This window comes from Bombus vancouverensis, unplaced genomic scaffold, assembly GCF_051014615.1.
Source record: "Bombus vancouverensis nearcticus unplaced genomic scaffold, iyBomVanc1_principal scaffold0025, whole genome shotgun sequence".
In the NCBI taxonomy this organism is placed as follows: Eukaryota; Metazoa; Arthropoda; class Insecta; order Hymenoptera; family Apidae; genus Bombus; species Bombus vancouverensis.
Genome location: NW_027468916.1, coordinates 204,795 through 221,035, shown reverse-complemented (window position 1 = coordinate 221,035; position 16,241 = coordinate 204,795). Strand labels below are relative to the sequence as shown.

Genomic DNA, 16,241 nt, shown 5'->3' with positions numbered 1-16,241 from the left:
GAGCCACGGGACAGAAACCGTTGGAATGTTTACTGTCGAGTGCCGCTACAATTATTTCTTTTAAGGAGAGCTATAGAATTTCTCTATACCTCTGTTAGAGAAAGCGTTCATCCCTTGACCGCGGCTACATTCGGCGACTGATTGTCGCCTCGAGCCCAAATTCATTATCACAAATCTCGAACAAATACAATCGGATTGAATAACGACAATTGCTTAATTGCGGCTATAGTAGAATCTAGATTAATGTGTTAAGGGGTTTTCCCAAATTCCAAAGGGAAGGCTTCGGTGTCCTTTTATCTCCGACATATACATATAAATGTGATATAAATTATATCGTGTTTGGCCTCATTTTAATCAGAAAAATCTCACAAAAAAGTCAGTAAAAATTTAATTAAAAAAAATTAAACATAAGGTTTAACCATTGACTGATGGATAATTAGTATTCTTTCATGGACGATTGAATTCGGATCATTTTACACTACTCAACCGTCGAACTTAGTGGCGTGTTAAAGGGAACACTAGGGCCCCTGTAGGTTGATTTCCCCCCAGTAACGGGAATGACGACCGATTAATTGCGATCAATCATACAGAAAATATAACGAATTGATTATAAAAATAGTATGCTAATAAATAATTGATATTGTTTTACGAAAAGAATAACTGTTAGCATTTTATGCAAGCGTTGGATGAAAAAGGCCGACATTGTTTGACCGATATGTATCTTATTAAGCCGACTCTCACACCTTTTCCTGTTTCGCTTGCGCTGTCTTCTCTAAGTAATTCACTACTGTACAAAACTCTACTGTAATTCATCGCCAAGGAGACACGATTTTCGAACAACTATGAAGACAATACGTGTATGTGACTTTACGTATAAATGTTCGTGAAGATGAACGATGTGCATACGTCCACCTAAATGTATGAAATTTTACTCAGGTGGCTACACCTTTTAGGCCAAACGGTGTTCCATTGAATTCATAGTGAAAACGGGTTGTAGAAAAAACAGCTGGACGTCTCTGTTTCGAAGAAAAGTTGTGCCATTGTAGATTTTGGACTCGTGCTTGAAAGATTATCTCATCAGGTTATTTATATCACATAACTTGTGCTGTTTGGTTGGTTGGTTGGTTGGTTGGTTGGTTGGTAGACAAGTAATATGAACTTTATGCGCATAATTAATTTATGGTGTTACTGGTTTATTTAATCAACTATGTTATATCCGTTGTTTTCTATGATATCCGTTGCGTTATCATAGAAAGAGACTGGATTTGATTAGGAAAAGAAAACCAAGCTGTTTATGTTTCTTCCATCCAAAATCTTTTACAACGACCAGAACGTACAGCAATTAGTATGGTTTCACCTTCTTTGTCTTTTTAACGTGAAAGTAAATATTCACTTAAACCACGAATGACATAATGGATTAGACGTATGTAATGAATATTCGGTATCGAGTTTGCTATATGTTAACAAATTTATTACATCGTCATCCGTGGAATAAAAATTGGAATAAATATAAATAGCCGTTTTGTGCAAACGGCGGCCATAGAGTGTGGAAAGTAAAAACTACTGCAGGAATCAGTGTAATAGATGCATAGATAATTGGTGCGTTAAATCTATTGTGCAGTTCATGAATTATAGCGCACAGTACTAGTGTATAATGTACATGAAATTACACTTACGTGCTAGACAACAATTTATAAGTAGTACGTGATTCAGCAATAGTCTATTGACTTTCAAACAAGCGTACTTGAATGTATAACGAATAACCACGACATTGACATACGCTGTAATACTAAAAGTATATTTTTAACACGATGTACATGACCATAAATTATTAAGAAAAGTAGGAAGAATTGGAAAAAATTAAAAAAAGCCAACACCACACGGAGTTCCCAAGCGGTCACCCATCTAAGTACTATCCGTGCCCTACGTTGCTTAACTTTCGTGATCGGACGAGAACGAGTGCACTCAACGTGGTATGAGAGTTGGCTGAAGTGAGTAATTTTGTTACTTGCTCTTAATATTCAGGAAAAAAGAAGTGGTCAGTTGACTGTAGACTTCCGAGCAGGACGGACCTCTCAGTACGCGCGTCAAAGTAGACAAACATTCGTTAAAGTAGAAGGAATAAGTGACAAAAAGTGAAAAATATTGCATTGACATCATCTCTATAAATACAAATAAGAATAAAAATAAAATAAAATAAAATAAGACAAAATAAAATTGTATAAAAAGATAGAAGTTACCGATAATGAAGCCAAAAGCAACGAAACGGAACCCACCGTGGACCCGATAAAAAAAGCCATCAAGAGAAAAATAATCACACAAAAAACAGCCAAAAAAATCAAGAATAGTTTAAGACTTTCCGCTCAAAAGACGCGGAAACTCAACCCACAACCAAACCTGGTTGCCAGGACGAAAAGACTAGTAAACATCCTAGGAAACACAGTTATAGATTATCACTCCAGCCAAGAAGAAAAGGCTAAAGAAATGAAAAACATGAAGCCCGTAAGAGCTACCTCGCCTCCAGCAATCATAACAAAAAACAGATTCAGTATACTACAATCTGAACCAGAGCCTCATCCACAACCGGGACCATCAAACTACTCTACTTCGAGCTCAACGCTAGAACAAATAAAAAAGAAAAACGAAACATTACGAGGCAAAATAGGAAAACACAGTCCCACCATACCACCAAAACAATCAACACTGCAGGGGCGACAGACCCCATCGTACAACCCAGGAGGCCCAGCGCCACCAGCATCGCCAAGGGGGGACCGAGCACCGGACGGACGCCCCACCAGATACACCGCAGAGGGGCGTACGAACGCCCCATCCACTACAAGGGATAACAAACCGCCGCCTATCAACATAACGCTACAAGACCCAAAGGACACGGTAACGCTCATAGAGAAAGTAGCGGGCATCAATCAGTTCCAGGCTGAGATTAGAGTTTCGCCTGGTCTTATCTTGCTATCGGTTTCCTGGAATGGTAATATAATTTCGTCTAAGGTTAGTTTATTGTTAGTGACGCTGTATTGATACTTTGTAAGGAATGGGAGTCCGATTATTCCATCTTCGATTAGGGGAAAGTTGTTAGGGACTACGTAGAATTGATGATTTTTCTTGAGCATGGTTAAATTGCAAATTTTGTTAGTGGTATGTTTGTCACTTCCCATTAGGAAGGTTTTTGGGTTAGAAGTTTGGACGTTTAGTGAGGCTTTTTCTTTTATAAGGTTGATTCCTGCTCCGGTATCGATGAGGAATCTGGCTCTTCCTCCGTCTCTTCGTTGCAGTACGATTGATAGTAATCTTCCGGTGGTGGTGCAGTTAACTCGAGGTAAGCTTCCTCTGGGTTCTCCGTTGTTTGGTTTACTCGAGGTGGAATCTTTCCTTGGCTGGCGAATGGAAAATTTCGAGAGTAGCATTTTTCGGCTGTGTGTCCAATTCGTAAACACTTTGGACACTTCGGTTTCATGCGGTTGTCTAATGGTCGGCTAGGTAGCTGAGCAAAAGTTTGTGGCTGTGAATCGGTAGTAGTTCGCTTGGATACTAATGTAATGTTGTGAGATTGATTCTTTGGGCGGTTGGCAACACGATTTGCATCTCGTAACCATTGTTCTCTATCAGCTGCTAGTTGTTGGGCAAGGTTCAGGTTCTTTGGATCGCTAGATACCACCATCTGTCCTATCTCGTATCGTCCAGCAATCATAACAAAAAACAGATTTAGTATACTACAATCTGAACCAGAGTGTTACGCCGGGCGACCCTCTGCCTGGCCCAGGTCACTCACCGCGGGCCAGACGGACACCAGATGTCCGCTCTTCCGTACGGCGTACCCTCGATAGCCTTAAGTATCTTCCATAAATCTCAGGAATTTCCTAGTAGAGGTCCTTCAAACCAAACAAACGTCTGTTTCCGAAGAATTTCTAAAGACTCTTGTCTACCACGGCTTGACAAGGGAAAGTTAGTTTTTCTCACCTATTGTTACGACCGTTCGCGGAGAGACGCGGTCGCGAGGAAAACGCGTCAGCGAGAGGCGTAAATTCTCGCTACGATTCGGTGAATCGACGCCGCGAAGTAGTCTGATCTGCGGGTGTGTCTACCCGCTCGAAGGATGTTGACCGTTCGAAGGATGTGAAATCAGTACCGTCTTGGGAGACGATGATGTGTCGGAGGAAAGCTAAGGATGGGTGTGTCTAGCGCACGGGACCATCGGATTTGTTGGTGCCGATGTTGTTTAGGAGAGTGAGGGAATAGGCTTCGTTTTTAATTGGTTAAACGAAGGGTCTTAACCGCCCTCGAGAGAAATTGGTTAGTGGGAGGAAAGTTGCAGCGTGCGTGAGAATACCACGGCTTAACTAAGGAAAGTTGGTTTTTCTACCAGAGACAGAGAAACACCATACATACTTGTTAAAAGGTTTAGACAATAGTTACACCGAAACAGAAATACTCACAGACCTACAAGCCTTGCAAATAGACGACGTAAAATTCACAAAAGTCACACGATTCACGACAAAAAGATCAAGGGAGAACAATATATTGCTCCCAATTTACATAATACAAGTATCCCCCGACAGTAATATAAGTAACTTGTTAAAAGTTAACCATTTTAACTACTTCAGAATAAAATGGGAAAAAATAATTTTAAAAAATGATGATATAACTCAATGCCACAAATGCCAGCGATTAGGTCACACAGCACAAAACTGTAACCTAAACTACCGCTGTGTTAGATGCACTGAGCCCCATGGTCCAGGCGACTGCAAAATAAAAAGAGAAAACACAGTAACCAAAGACAAAATATTCTGCGTTAACTGCAAAAACTACGGACACCCCGCGTCATACAAATGTTGCCCCAAACTCGTAGAGCTTCGTAAAAAGCTAGCCGATAAAATCAAGAAAGACAAAGAAACAAAGATAAAACGAATTGCCCAAATACGCCGTAAATACGTCCCAGAACTAAAGCTCTCTGACGTAGTGAAACAACAAACAAAATTAAATCAAACAATCGAAAACACATAACAATTAACAAACTTAGATCCGCGCTCAAGCCAAAGCTCAATTACAATCGATAACTCCCCCCATCTAAACATTATAAACGTTATCGAAGACTTTAAAAAAGCTATTCTCCAAGCGTTAAAAGAACAACAAATGCAATTAAATGAAATAAAAAATACACTATCAACGCACGAAGAAAGGTTCGACGCCATCTTCAGCACTTTCAATAGTACAGATGACGAATAACCAAAATCCACTAAACCAACAATTACAGCAAAAAACACGTAAATTTAACCTAAAGCATCTGAAAATAAATACAATAAATGCTAACTCTTTAATTTCAAACCAAAAAAGATACAGTATGCTAACCCTAATAAATAAAGAAGCCCCCGATATGGTACTCATCTCAGAAACAAAACTAAACAAAAGACACAATGTACACTTCAAAAACTACTCCATGATAAGACACGACAGACCGAACGCCAGTCAAGGAGGAGGAACAGCGATCCTCATAAAAAACCCTATAAAATACAAAACAATTCTTATTGATAACAATATTGAGAAACAATGATCATAAAAATAAAAATAAGCAATAAGGAAAATTTATTCATCACTGCAGCCTACGCAACCTACGAAAACCAGAAAGACTTTAACTACGAATTCAATAATCTTTTCGAACTCTTACAGCTCAACAAACCGGAAAACTACTATATAATAGCAGGAGACCTTAAGGCAAAGCATACAAGCTGGAAAAACGAAATAAACAACACGAGAGGCAACTTCATTAGAAACTGGCTAGACAATAAAAGCATCCACTACAAAACAAACTTATACAGCTCCGAGCTACCCTCTTACCCAAAAGGAGGCTCATACCTGGACATATGCCTAGCAGATGCGCGACTAAAATTCCAAAACCTACGTCCAAATAACACTCTCAATACCTTAGCCTATGACAGTGACCATAACGCCCTAGTATTTCACATAAACAAAAATACATCTGACTTCCTAACACTCGAAACTCAGACCGAGACACCCAGGTACAATTACAAAAAGACAGACTGGAAAAAGTTCCAAAACATACTTGAACAAAACTGCGACCTAAAGATCTACAACAACGTCAACCTAACAAATAGACAAATCGACTCATTCATAGACGAAATAGAAAAACATACACAAATCGCTCTCCAAAAATCCGTGCCAATCATAAAACAAAAAAATTCATGCGAGCCCTATATCAACAATAAAATAAAAGATCTACACCGAGATAAAAGCTACATACTCTCTAAAATAAACAATATAAAATTTAACTATTCTTACGACAAAAGAGAAGAATTAGAATTCCTAAAGTACCTACTACACAGAATAAAAGCGCAATTGAAACAAGAATTCGCAAATTCTATAAACCATTACTGGACAAACAAAATAAAAAACATCTCCAAAAACGACTCAGCAAACATGTTCCCACAAATAAATCAAATCTTTAGAGCAAAAGAACAAAACCCCATCCCACCTCTCAAATTGCCCCCAGAAAATGCCTCCCTCATCCAAGAAGCAGGTATAACGATATACAACACCATCAAAGACACCGAGGGTAACTTCATAATATCTAAAACAATAGAAAAACTAGACATTATCGGCACCCACTTTTCCAAAATACACACGCAAAACGAACACATGGGCCGAGAACAACTAAACAGAATTATCATCGTCGAAACAAACAAACTCAAAAATGAATTGGAACAAGACAACACGCTAAACAAAACAGTCTGCACATTCCCAAACGAAAACACCGCAGACAACCCCAAACAACCAGATCCAGAAATAAACTACTTCACAAATTACAATCAACTAAACACAATCCTCTCCAAACTAAACAACAAAAAATCCTCCGGCTTCGACGGCATCCCAAACATCTTACTCAAGCGCCTACCGAACAAAATAAAATGGTACTACACAGTACTCTTCAACAATGCTCTAAACAACACATACTTCCCCAGAAAATGGAAAAAAGCCAAACTGATAGCTATAACAAAAAAGGATAAAGACGGCTCATCGCCCGCAAACCTACGACCCATAAGTCTCCTCCCCAACATAAGCAAAGTATTTGAAATAATCATAAACAACCCCCTAACCTCCTTCTGCACAAAAAATAACATAATCCCAGAGAATCAATTCGGCTTCCGACACAAACACTCCACAATCCACGCAATAAACAAACTCACGTTGGACATCTGCTGGGCTCTAAACGCAAAAGAACGAGTAGCCGCCTGCTTAATAGACCTCGAAAAAGCCTTCGACACAGTCTGGATCCCAGGTCTCATATACAAATTGATCAAAAAAAAGTTCCCTAAACACCTGATTAAAATAGTCTGGGACATGATCACAAACAGAACATTCGCAATGACAGAAGGTTCACACTCATCAAGCAAAGAATTCTCCATAAAAAACGGTCTACAACAAGGTACAGTAAATTCCCCGTTACTTTTCAGTATTTACAACAGCGACTTACTAAACCTCTTTGAGCTCAATACATCCATCCATAAACGCTCCATAGCCTTCGCAGACGACCTAATCATCTACGTAACAGGCCGCAAAACCAAAACTATAAAAACGGAACTCCAAGAACTCTTTGAGAAAATAAACGACTATTACCACGCATGGAAACTAAAAATCAACATAAGTAAATGCGAAACCATACTGTTTAGGCCCAAGTCAAGTGAAATCGGCCCAATAGAAAGAGAACACTGCAAAAAATTTCAGATAAGAGAAAAAACAGACAAAGGGGCCCTCATACCACACAAAAATTGCGTAAAATACTTAGGGGTAAACATAGATTACAAATTAAACTACAAGCAGCACACCGAAATTCAACTTACCAAGGCCAATAAAGCATTTTGGAAAATGAAAAAACTATTCCACTCCAAACATCTCGACAGCAAAGTAAAAATTCTATGCTATCAAGCACTAATCAGACCGATCATAACCTACGGCTGCCCAATCTGGTACAACATATCAGCCTCCCAAATGGAAAAAATTCGCATATTCGAAAGAAAATGCATCAGAGCTTGTCTGAGCACTTACAGATCCGAACACAGCGGATTCAAAAAATACGTAAAAAACAAAATAATATACGACCTAGCCAACGTTCACCGCATAGACTGTCACATCCTAAAGCTAATACGAAACCACTTCGCGCAAGCGGCAAAGATAAAAGAAAATAGTTTAATCTTCAGCTGCTTATTTCCAAATGACACATATTACAAAAACACTCTGACAACAGGCTACATCCCGCCAGAAGCTTTCCCATACCTTTTTATTTATTTGTTGAAATTACAATCAATTCTCGCGTTGAGAATTTTCAGTAATTTTTCTGGCGTGGCGCAGTGACATGGCTGATTATTTACAATAAGTTAATACTTATTATAGATAGGTATAATTTATAAGTATTATAAGTAAGTGCAAATGCTTAATTTGGATAATTAAGAGAATCTAACGTTTAGGTCTAGCGGGTAGTGCCTCTTCAGCCTGCGAATCTGGTCCGTCGTATCGAGTAGTCCAGTGATTAGGGGGTTTCGGTGTTTGTTGATTCTTTTGTTATATCTGTCGCTATATTTTGCTATTTCCTCTTTGACGGTGGGTATCTTGAGGTCGCGGTGTATTGTTTCATTGATTACATACCAAGGTGCGTCAATTAGGGATCTTAGCGTTTTCGATTGAAAGCGTTGGAGTATTTCAATGTTGGAGTTACTTGTTGTTCCCCATAGTTGGATTCCGTAGGTCCAGACAGGTTTTATTACGGTCTTGTAGAGGGTAATTTTATTCTCTATGTTTAGTTTGGAGCGTCGGCCCGTGAGCCAATAGAGTTTTTTTAGTTTGTCCTTTAGTTGCTTCGTTTTATCTGAGATGTGTGTCTTCCACGTTAGTCTCCTGTCCAGGGTCATGCCCAGGTATCGGACTGTGTCCCTGCTAGGGATTGTTGCATCGTTGATGGTGACCTGGGGGCAGGTTTGTTTTCGGAGCGTGAAGGTTACATGTGAGGATTTCTTTTCGTTGACTTTGAAGCCCCATTTGTGAAACCACTTTTCCATGGAGTCGAGACTTCGCTGGAGAGTGGATGAGGCTATTACCGGGTCTGCGTGGGTAGCTAATAGCGCTGTGTCGTCTGCAAATGTCGCTATTGTTATATCGTTTGATATAGGTAGGTCGGCAGTGTAGATGGAGTACAGTAGGGGTCCGAGGACACTACCTTGGGGTATGCCGGCTTCTATTGGGAATGTTGCGGAAGTGGCGTCTAGGCATTTAACCATGAATTGTCTATTGGTTAGGTAAGATTTTAGGATGGAGTAGTAGGGGTGAGGTAGGATCTTTTTAATCTTGTATAGTAGCCCTTCATGCCATACTTTGTCGAATGCCTGTTGGATGTCTAGGAAAACCGCTGAGCAATATTTTTTCTTTTCGAGTGTTTGGCTGATCGTATGAGTTAAGCGGTGGATTTGCTCTACTGTAGAATGATGTTTTCGGAAGCCGAATTGGTGATCTGGGAGTGTTTTCAAGTTCTCTAGGATTGGAAGGAGTCGGTTCGTGAGCATCTTCTCGAATAGTTTGGACAGGGTAGGTAAAAGACTGATTGGGCGATAGGAGCAGGTTTCGTGTATCGGTTTACCGGGTTTAGGGATGAGGGTAATCAATGAGATTTTCCAGGCCTTAGGATAGTGTTCCAGGCGAAGGATAGCATTAAAAATCGATGTGATGAGTGCTATCCCTTTTGTGGGAAGTTCCTTGATTGCTTTATTGCTTATTAGGTCGTGTCCTGCTGCTTTCTTGGGGTTTAGGCGACTGATTGTTTCTATAGTCTCTGCAGAGGAGAAGGGTTCGATAGGAGGGGACATTTGGAAGGGGGTGTGCAGGTATTCGGTAACGTCCGCGGCGGCTTTGGGGGAATGGGGTTTGAATACTTTTGACAAGTGTTTAGCGAACAGGTCGGCTTTTTCTGTAGGGCTTCGCGCCCATCCACCTTGCGGGCGGCGGATCGGTGGGATTATTTGTGGGGGGCGTGTGAGTTTCCTGGAGGCCTTCCGTAGTGAGTAGTTGGCGTCGGCTGTGGGGGATAAGCTGGCGAGGTATTTATGGAAGCAGTCGTTTTTATAGATTTTTAAGGTTCTGGATAGCTTCCTAGTTGCGTTGTTAAGTTTGCGTTTGTCCTCCGGTGTTCTATGGGTCTGCCATACTCTTCTTAGTCTACGTTTTTCTGCTATTTTTTTTAGTATGTATTGGGGATATTCTTGTTTGCTGTTAGATGGCTTTGTCGGTGTGGAGAGGCGGATTGCGTTTATTATGCTCGTGTTTAAGTATTCCGTGGCTGCTTCGATATCTTCCTTTGTTTTTAGTGGGGTGAAGGCTGAGGTTGAGTGTGTAAAGACTTCTCTGAAGAGCTGCCAGTTGGTGTGTTGGTTGTGAATGGAGCCATTAGGTGTATTCTCGATGATTGTTGAGCTGACTGTTGCTATCACGGGAGAATGATCAGAGGAGAGATCAGCCGAGGAGTTGATCTGGACGTGTCTTGATGGGATATTTTTAGTTATGAAGAAGTCGAGAAGGTCGGGTATTTTGTTGGTGTCAGTGGGCCAGTATGTGGGTTCGTATGTGGTGAGGTAGTTGAGGTTGTTGTTTATTATGCTGTTTAAGAGGTTTTTGCCTCTTGCTGTAACCAGTCTGCTGCCCCATTGAATGTGCTTGGCGTTATAGTCTCCTCCAACTATGAATCTATTGCCCAGGGTGTCCAGGAAGTTATCAAAGTCTTCTTTGGCGATGGAGTGTCTGGGAGGGCAGTATACTGCTGAGGTGGTGATTGAGCCATGACAGTCTTCTATTGCTACGTTTGTTGCTTGTAGGTAGTCTTTCTGGAATGATGGAAGTTCGTAGTGCTTAATACTTGCTTTGATTATTATTCCGGTGCCACCGTGGGCCTTTCCGCTGGGGTGTTGGGTATGGTAGAATTCGTAACCATTTATTTTCAGGTAGCTCTTGTCGGTGAAGTGGGTTTCCGATACGAGCATTACGTCGATTTGCTGGTGTTTTAAGAAGAGTTCTAGTTCAAGTTTGTGTTGCGCTAGACCGTTGGCGTTCCAGAGTGCTATGCGCCTTGGTTTTATTTTGAGTCGGGGCGTGCTAATTTTTCCACGATGAGTGTTAGTAGCGATAGCAAGTGATTTATTTGCTCTGATTGTTTCTCTATTAGCTTTTCAAGCCTTGAGGAGTTGTCTGTGTTAGGTGGGTTGGGGTCACTGTTTTGGGGAAGGTTCCTTTGGCTGTTCGGGTTATTTTGGATGCCTTGTACTGCTTGGGCATAGGAGGTTGAGGTGGAGATGAATTTGGTAGGACTGGGTGCTTGGTTGGTTGAGGGGGTTGGGGTAGTCGTGAATTTCGGCGGGCTGGGTGTTTGGTTGGATACCTCTTTTGCTCTGAGCTTAGGGTACCTGTTCGTGTATAGTGTTTTATATGCTGGGCAGCCTTTGTAGTTGGCGGGGTGGTCCCCTTGGCAGTGGATGCATTTCGCTGGAGTTTCCGGTGATTTGGCGCACTGGTCAGTGGAGTGAGTGCCTGCGCATTTAACGCAGCGGAAAGTATGGTTGCAGTATTTCTGCGTATGACCGTACCTTTGGCACCTTTTGCATTGCACTATTTCTTTTTTCACAAGCGGTGGTTCGAATTTTACTATTGCGTTCATTAGGCGACTGATATTGTAGATTTCCTTATTGTTTGGCTTTTGTTTTATATCTATGAAAAATAAGGATAACGGGTCTTTCGAGACTCTATGCCTTATATTACTTACGTTGATGACTTCGTGGCCGAGTTTTGAGAGTTCGTATTTGAGTTCGTCTATGTCTGCTGAGTGGTGTATGTTTCGTAGGACCACCCGGAAAGGCCTTTCCTGTTTGAGTTGGTAGGTGTGGAAGTTGGCATTCATTGGCCCTACTCGCACCAGTTGCTATTAAGTGAAGTCTAATATGTCTATTCTGGCAGAAATTTTGGAAATCTTTACCCGTAAAACACCTTCCTTGGTCTGCTATTACCCGGCAGGGATTGCCGAATAAAAATATAGCGGACTTAAGTGCTATAATGGTATTAAAGGAATCTAATTTACGAGTATGATACAGGTATACAAATTTCGTGAAAGCATCAACTAAAACAATGATATACTCTTTCGAGTCACTCTTACCACTTAATTTACCCGTTATATCCATGTGTACCGTATGCCAGGGTATGCTGGTCTTAGGTATGGGATGTAGTTCAGCTTGTACTTTACCCGAACTAGCCTTCGAAACTCGACAAGCATGACAGTTCTCAACGAATTTGCGAACATATTTCGCCATTCCTTCAAACCAGTAATACTCGTATAGTTTCTCAAGCGTTTTATCCCAACCTAAGTGCATAATGGACTGATGCACATGATTAATGACGGACCACCTGAAACCCCTTGGGACAATGGGCAAGCAAAGAGTTCTACCTTTTCTCTGTATTTTCCGATGGAGTGTACCAGACCGTAATTCATACGTATTCGCAATATCTTCCGCGAGCTCTTCATTTTGCAACTTACGGACGATCTCAGAGATTTGTGGGTCGCGACGTTGTTCTGCTAACAACCAATCATCGGAGATTTCAGATAGATTGATTTCTTTCTCTACAATTTTGTTGATCGTACGGTGATCCAGATCTACGGGATTTCTCGAAAAGAAATCTACATGAGCCATTCGTTTGCCTTCCCGATACATAATGTCAAAGGTAAAAGTTTGCAGGTAAGCCCACCATCTGTAAACCCTGTCATTTAAATGTACCTTGTCACTGGATGCCTTCAGAGAATTACAATCAGTGACAACAAGAAATTCCCGACCGTGCAGATAGTGACGAAAATGCTTGATGGCGTTTACCACAGCCAGCGTTTCTAACTCATAAGAATGATATCTAGATTCCGCAGGGCTAGTCCGCTTGCTATAATACTCAACTACTCTATTTTTACCTTCGACCCTATGCATTAGGATAGCCCCAAATCCTTCGGAACTAGCATCCGTATGTAGTTCTATTGGATATTTGGGGTCAAAAATCATTAGCACCGGCTCATTGGTCAGAATAGAAATTACTTTTTGCCTAATTTTTTCATGTTTATCCGTCCAATTTATGTTCTTGCTACCGGAAGTGAGAGCATACAAAGATTTCATTACCTGTGAGAATTTAGGAACAAATTTTCGAAAGTAAGAAGCTAAACCAATAAATTGCCGGAGCTGTGTAACAGTCGTTGGTGCGGGCAAAGAGCTCAAGGCTTGTACTTTACCTGGGTTTGGTCGGACTTCTCCGTTATGAATCACATAACCCAGATAAAGTACTGACGTCTTCAAGAAAGAACATTTAGAAAAGTTGAAAGAGAATCCGGCGTTTACGAGGGTATCTAGGACGGTGTTTAATCTTTCTAACGCCTGATCTATCGTATCGGCAATAATTAAAACATCATCCAAATAAACGACAACATATGAATAAGCAAGATCACCTAAGGCATTGAAAATGGCCCTCTGAAAAACAGACGGTGCATTCTTCAATCCAAACGGCATCGTCATGTATTCATATTGACCATCAGGAGTAACGAACGCGGTATATTCAGTCGAATTCGGGTGAATAGGAATTTGATGAAACCCGCTGGCCATATCCAGGCTTATAAAGTATTTCGCCCCTCTCAGTCTCGCGATCTGATCAGCTATGAGAGGAAGAGGGTACCGATCCGCGACGGTGTTTTTATTTAATGCTCGGTAATCTACACATAATCTATCTGAACCGTTCTTTTTTTTAACAAGTAATAAAGGGCTTGCGAATGGTGAATTACTCGGTCTTATGATTTTTGCTCGGATCAGTTCACCTATCCTCTCTCGAACTATTCCCCGCTCCTCCTCACTGAGTCTATAAGGACTTCGTTGCACGGTAACGTTGGGATCAATTAAACGAATTTCTAATTGACCCGTATTTACACGATTCCGCGGAAAACCCGTAATAAATGACTCTTTGTATTTCTCGAGAACAGAAATCAATCGATCTTTATCGTTACCAACTACATCAGTGTCGACCTCATTAATGTTGATCACATCTTCCGCGACTCTGCTACAAGCGTTAACTATTTTTGTCTTACAAATATCGACACTGTTTCGTGTAACATTCACGTCAAAACCTTGGCTCAAAATTTCACGACCAATCATGATATCGTATTTTAAGTAATTATCAGAAAGGGCATGAAAAGTTATCTCCAATGTAAAACCGTTAATACATACAGTGGATAAAATCTGAGATGTACTGTTAACACAAGTATTCCCTATGCCTCGCATTATTACTACATCAGTCGTTCGTTTGCCAGAAAATTTCGAAGCTACGGATTCTTTGATTAATGAGCATTCGGCTCCGGAATCGAAATAAAATGGGTACGACTCACCCAGATGACTTAATTTACCAGCTGGAGGCTCTACCACACAGGAGTCGACTCGACGTTCATTCTTGAAGCCGGATTTTCTGTTCTGCAGTTGTGGACAATCAGGTGCGATATGACCCTCCGCACGACACTTGAAGCAAACCACCTTGGACGATGAAGCTGGACGGTTTCTTTCCTGGTGTTGTGTATCCTTTGTATCCTTTGTATCCTTTGTATCCTTCCGCTGTTCACTACGCATCCTCTTGCGACACTCCGTTATTTTGTGTCCAAGAGTACCACAATAATGACACTTCACCCGGTAATGCGATAACTTGCGTCGTTTAACTTCAGGTTCCTCCGATGTATTTCCTAACAAAGTTGCCGGCAGATCGTTGTAAGGATAAGCTCTCATTTCTTCATAAAATTGTTCCTCCGTCTTGATATTATTTGCGAGCGTTAATCGATGAAAGCGTTGATCTTGTGAGTTTAGCATATAAAGAGTTAAGGCATTGAGTACTTCGGGCATCGTTAGATCTTGCATCTTTATCTGCAACATGGAACGGAGGCGACTACCGTAAGCTCCTAGAGTTTCGATCTCCGTCGGTCGTTCTCTGGACATCCTTATTAATGCCGTGGCGGCTGTCTCTCTGCCACCAAAACGCGAAAGGAATTGTTCCTTAAACGTTGGCCAGGAAAGTTTTCCACCGCGCACTATTTGTGAAAGCCAATGTGCAGCAGATCCCTTTAGGGCACGATTTAAAGCAGAAAGTAACACACTATCTTGCATCGGATAGTCTTTCAAAATCACATCTGTGTATGAGCACCACGCGAATGGATCAGCGCCCGTGCCTTCAGGATCAAAACGTGACAACGTTACATCCTTAGGTTCCATACTCGACTTTTGCTCCCTAGGCTGAGTCATCTGGTTCATGATTCTCATGAGTTGTTCCAAAGTGACACTTGGGCTTGATCCCACTTCTGATGTCGGGTTAACATTAGGATTTAAGGCGCGTAACGATTCTTCGTTTGAATTAGCCATTGTTTTACAAAACAGAGAGTATATTTACACGAATAAACAAGGTTTTACAAATATTATGAATAATGAATTTTTATAAATGATATGATTGATTAACAAATGATAAATTAAATTATTAATTAGATTAAAGAATAATAAGTTTTATCGAACAATAAAAGAAACGAATAATATATCTTACGATTTACTAATTTAACGAATAATGAAAATTAACGATTGATAAATTTACAAATATTGAATTTAATTTTACGCTATAAACAATGATCCGGGGTTCAAACGAATCCACGGTCAACGGGAAAACTTTAAACAATTTTATAACACAAAAAAAAATACGTTTGCTGAGTCACTCGGAAAAAATTACTCGATGTATCACTTTCCAAGGCGATCACACGAAGGCCTCTCTGCATAAAATCTTTTTCGTAATCCGACTGCATTTTGTTTGTTATATTCTCGCTGGAAACATCGAGAAGGTTCCAATCGTTGTTGCTAGGCAATATCTGTCAGAAGTTTGTTATATACTCCTTGGAAACATCGAGAAAGATCCAAACGCCGTTGCTAGGCAGTTTCTGTCTGGAGATTGATTCCTCATACAACGTGTGTCCCATTATATCGACATCTCTAAAGTACAATTCTATGTGATTTCTAGGGAGAACAATACAACCGATCCACACCTTCGTCAGGCAAAACGTTTATCCCGTGACCGTGGCTACGTTCAGCGACCAGTTGTCACCTCGAACCCACTTTCGCTTTTCACAAATGTCAAACAAT

The 16,241-nt window shown here is 40.8% G+C and overlaps 2 protein-coding genes and 1 non-coding gene across 5 annotated transcripts in view; 2 read left to right on the top strand and 1 right to left on the bottom strand.

Annotated features, from left to right (window-relative positions):
* LOC143304168 (uncharacterized) overlaps positions 1–16,241 on the top strand; it is a 105,816-nt gene that overhangs the window by 17,759 nt on the left and 71,816 nt on the right. The window lies entirely within an intron of this gene.
* On the bottom strand, positions 1,869–1,987 carry LOC117165545 (5S ribosomal RNA). The gene has a single exon (XR_004465982.1). It is a non-coding gene; the product is annotated as a 5S ribosomal RNA (ribosomal RNA).
* LOC143304164 (uncharacterized) lies at positions 5,562–8,406 on the top strand. The gene is made up of 2 exons (XM_076626531.1): positions 5,562–7,456; positions 7,550–8,406. Exons 1-2 carry the CDS (start codon positions 5,563–5,565, stop codon positions 8,380–8,382), a joined length of 2,727 nt encoding a protein of 908 aa, XP_076482646.1. The 5' UTR covers position 5,562; the 3' UTR covers positions 8,383–8,406.

Bases quoted from the DNA above. Each gene is read 5' to 3' on its own strand.
- LOC143304164 (XM_076626531.1), top strand. From the start codon at position 5,563: ATGATCATAAAAATAAAAATAAGCAATAAGGAAAATTTATTCATCACT. The intron at 7,457-7,549 runs GTACAGTAAATT...AACGCTCCATAG, and splicing joins AAAAAACGGTCTACAACAAG to CCTTCGCAGACGACCTAATC.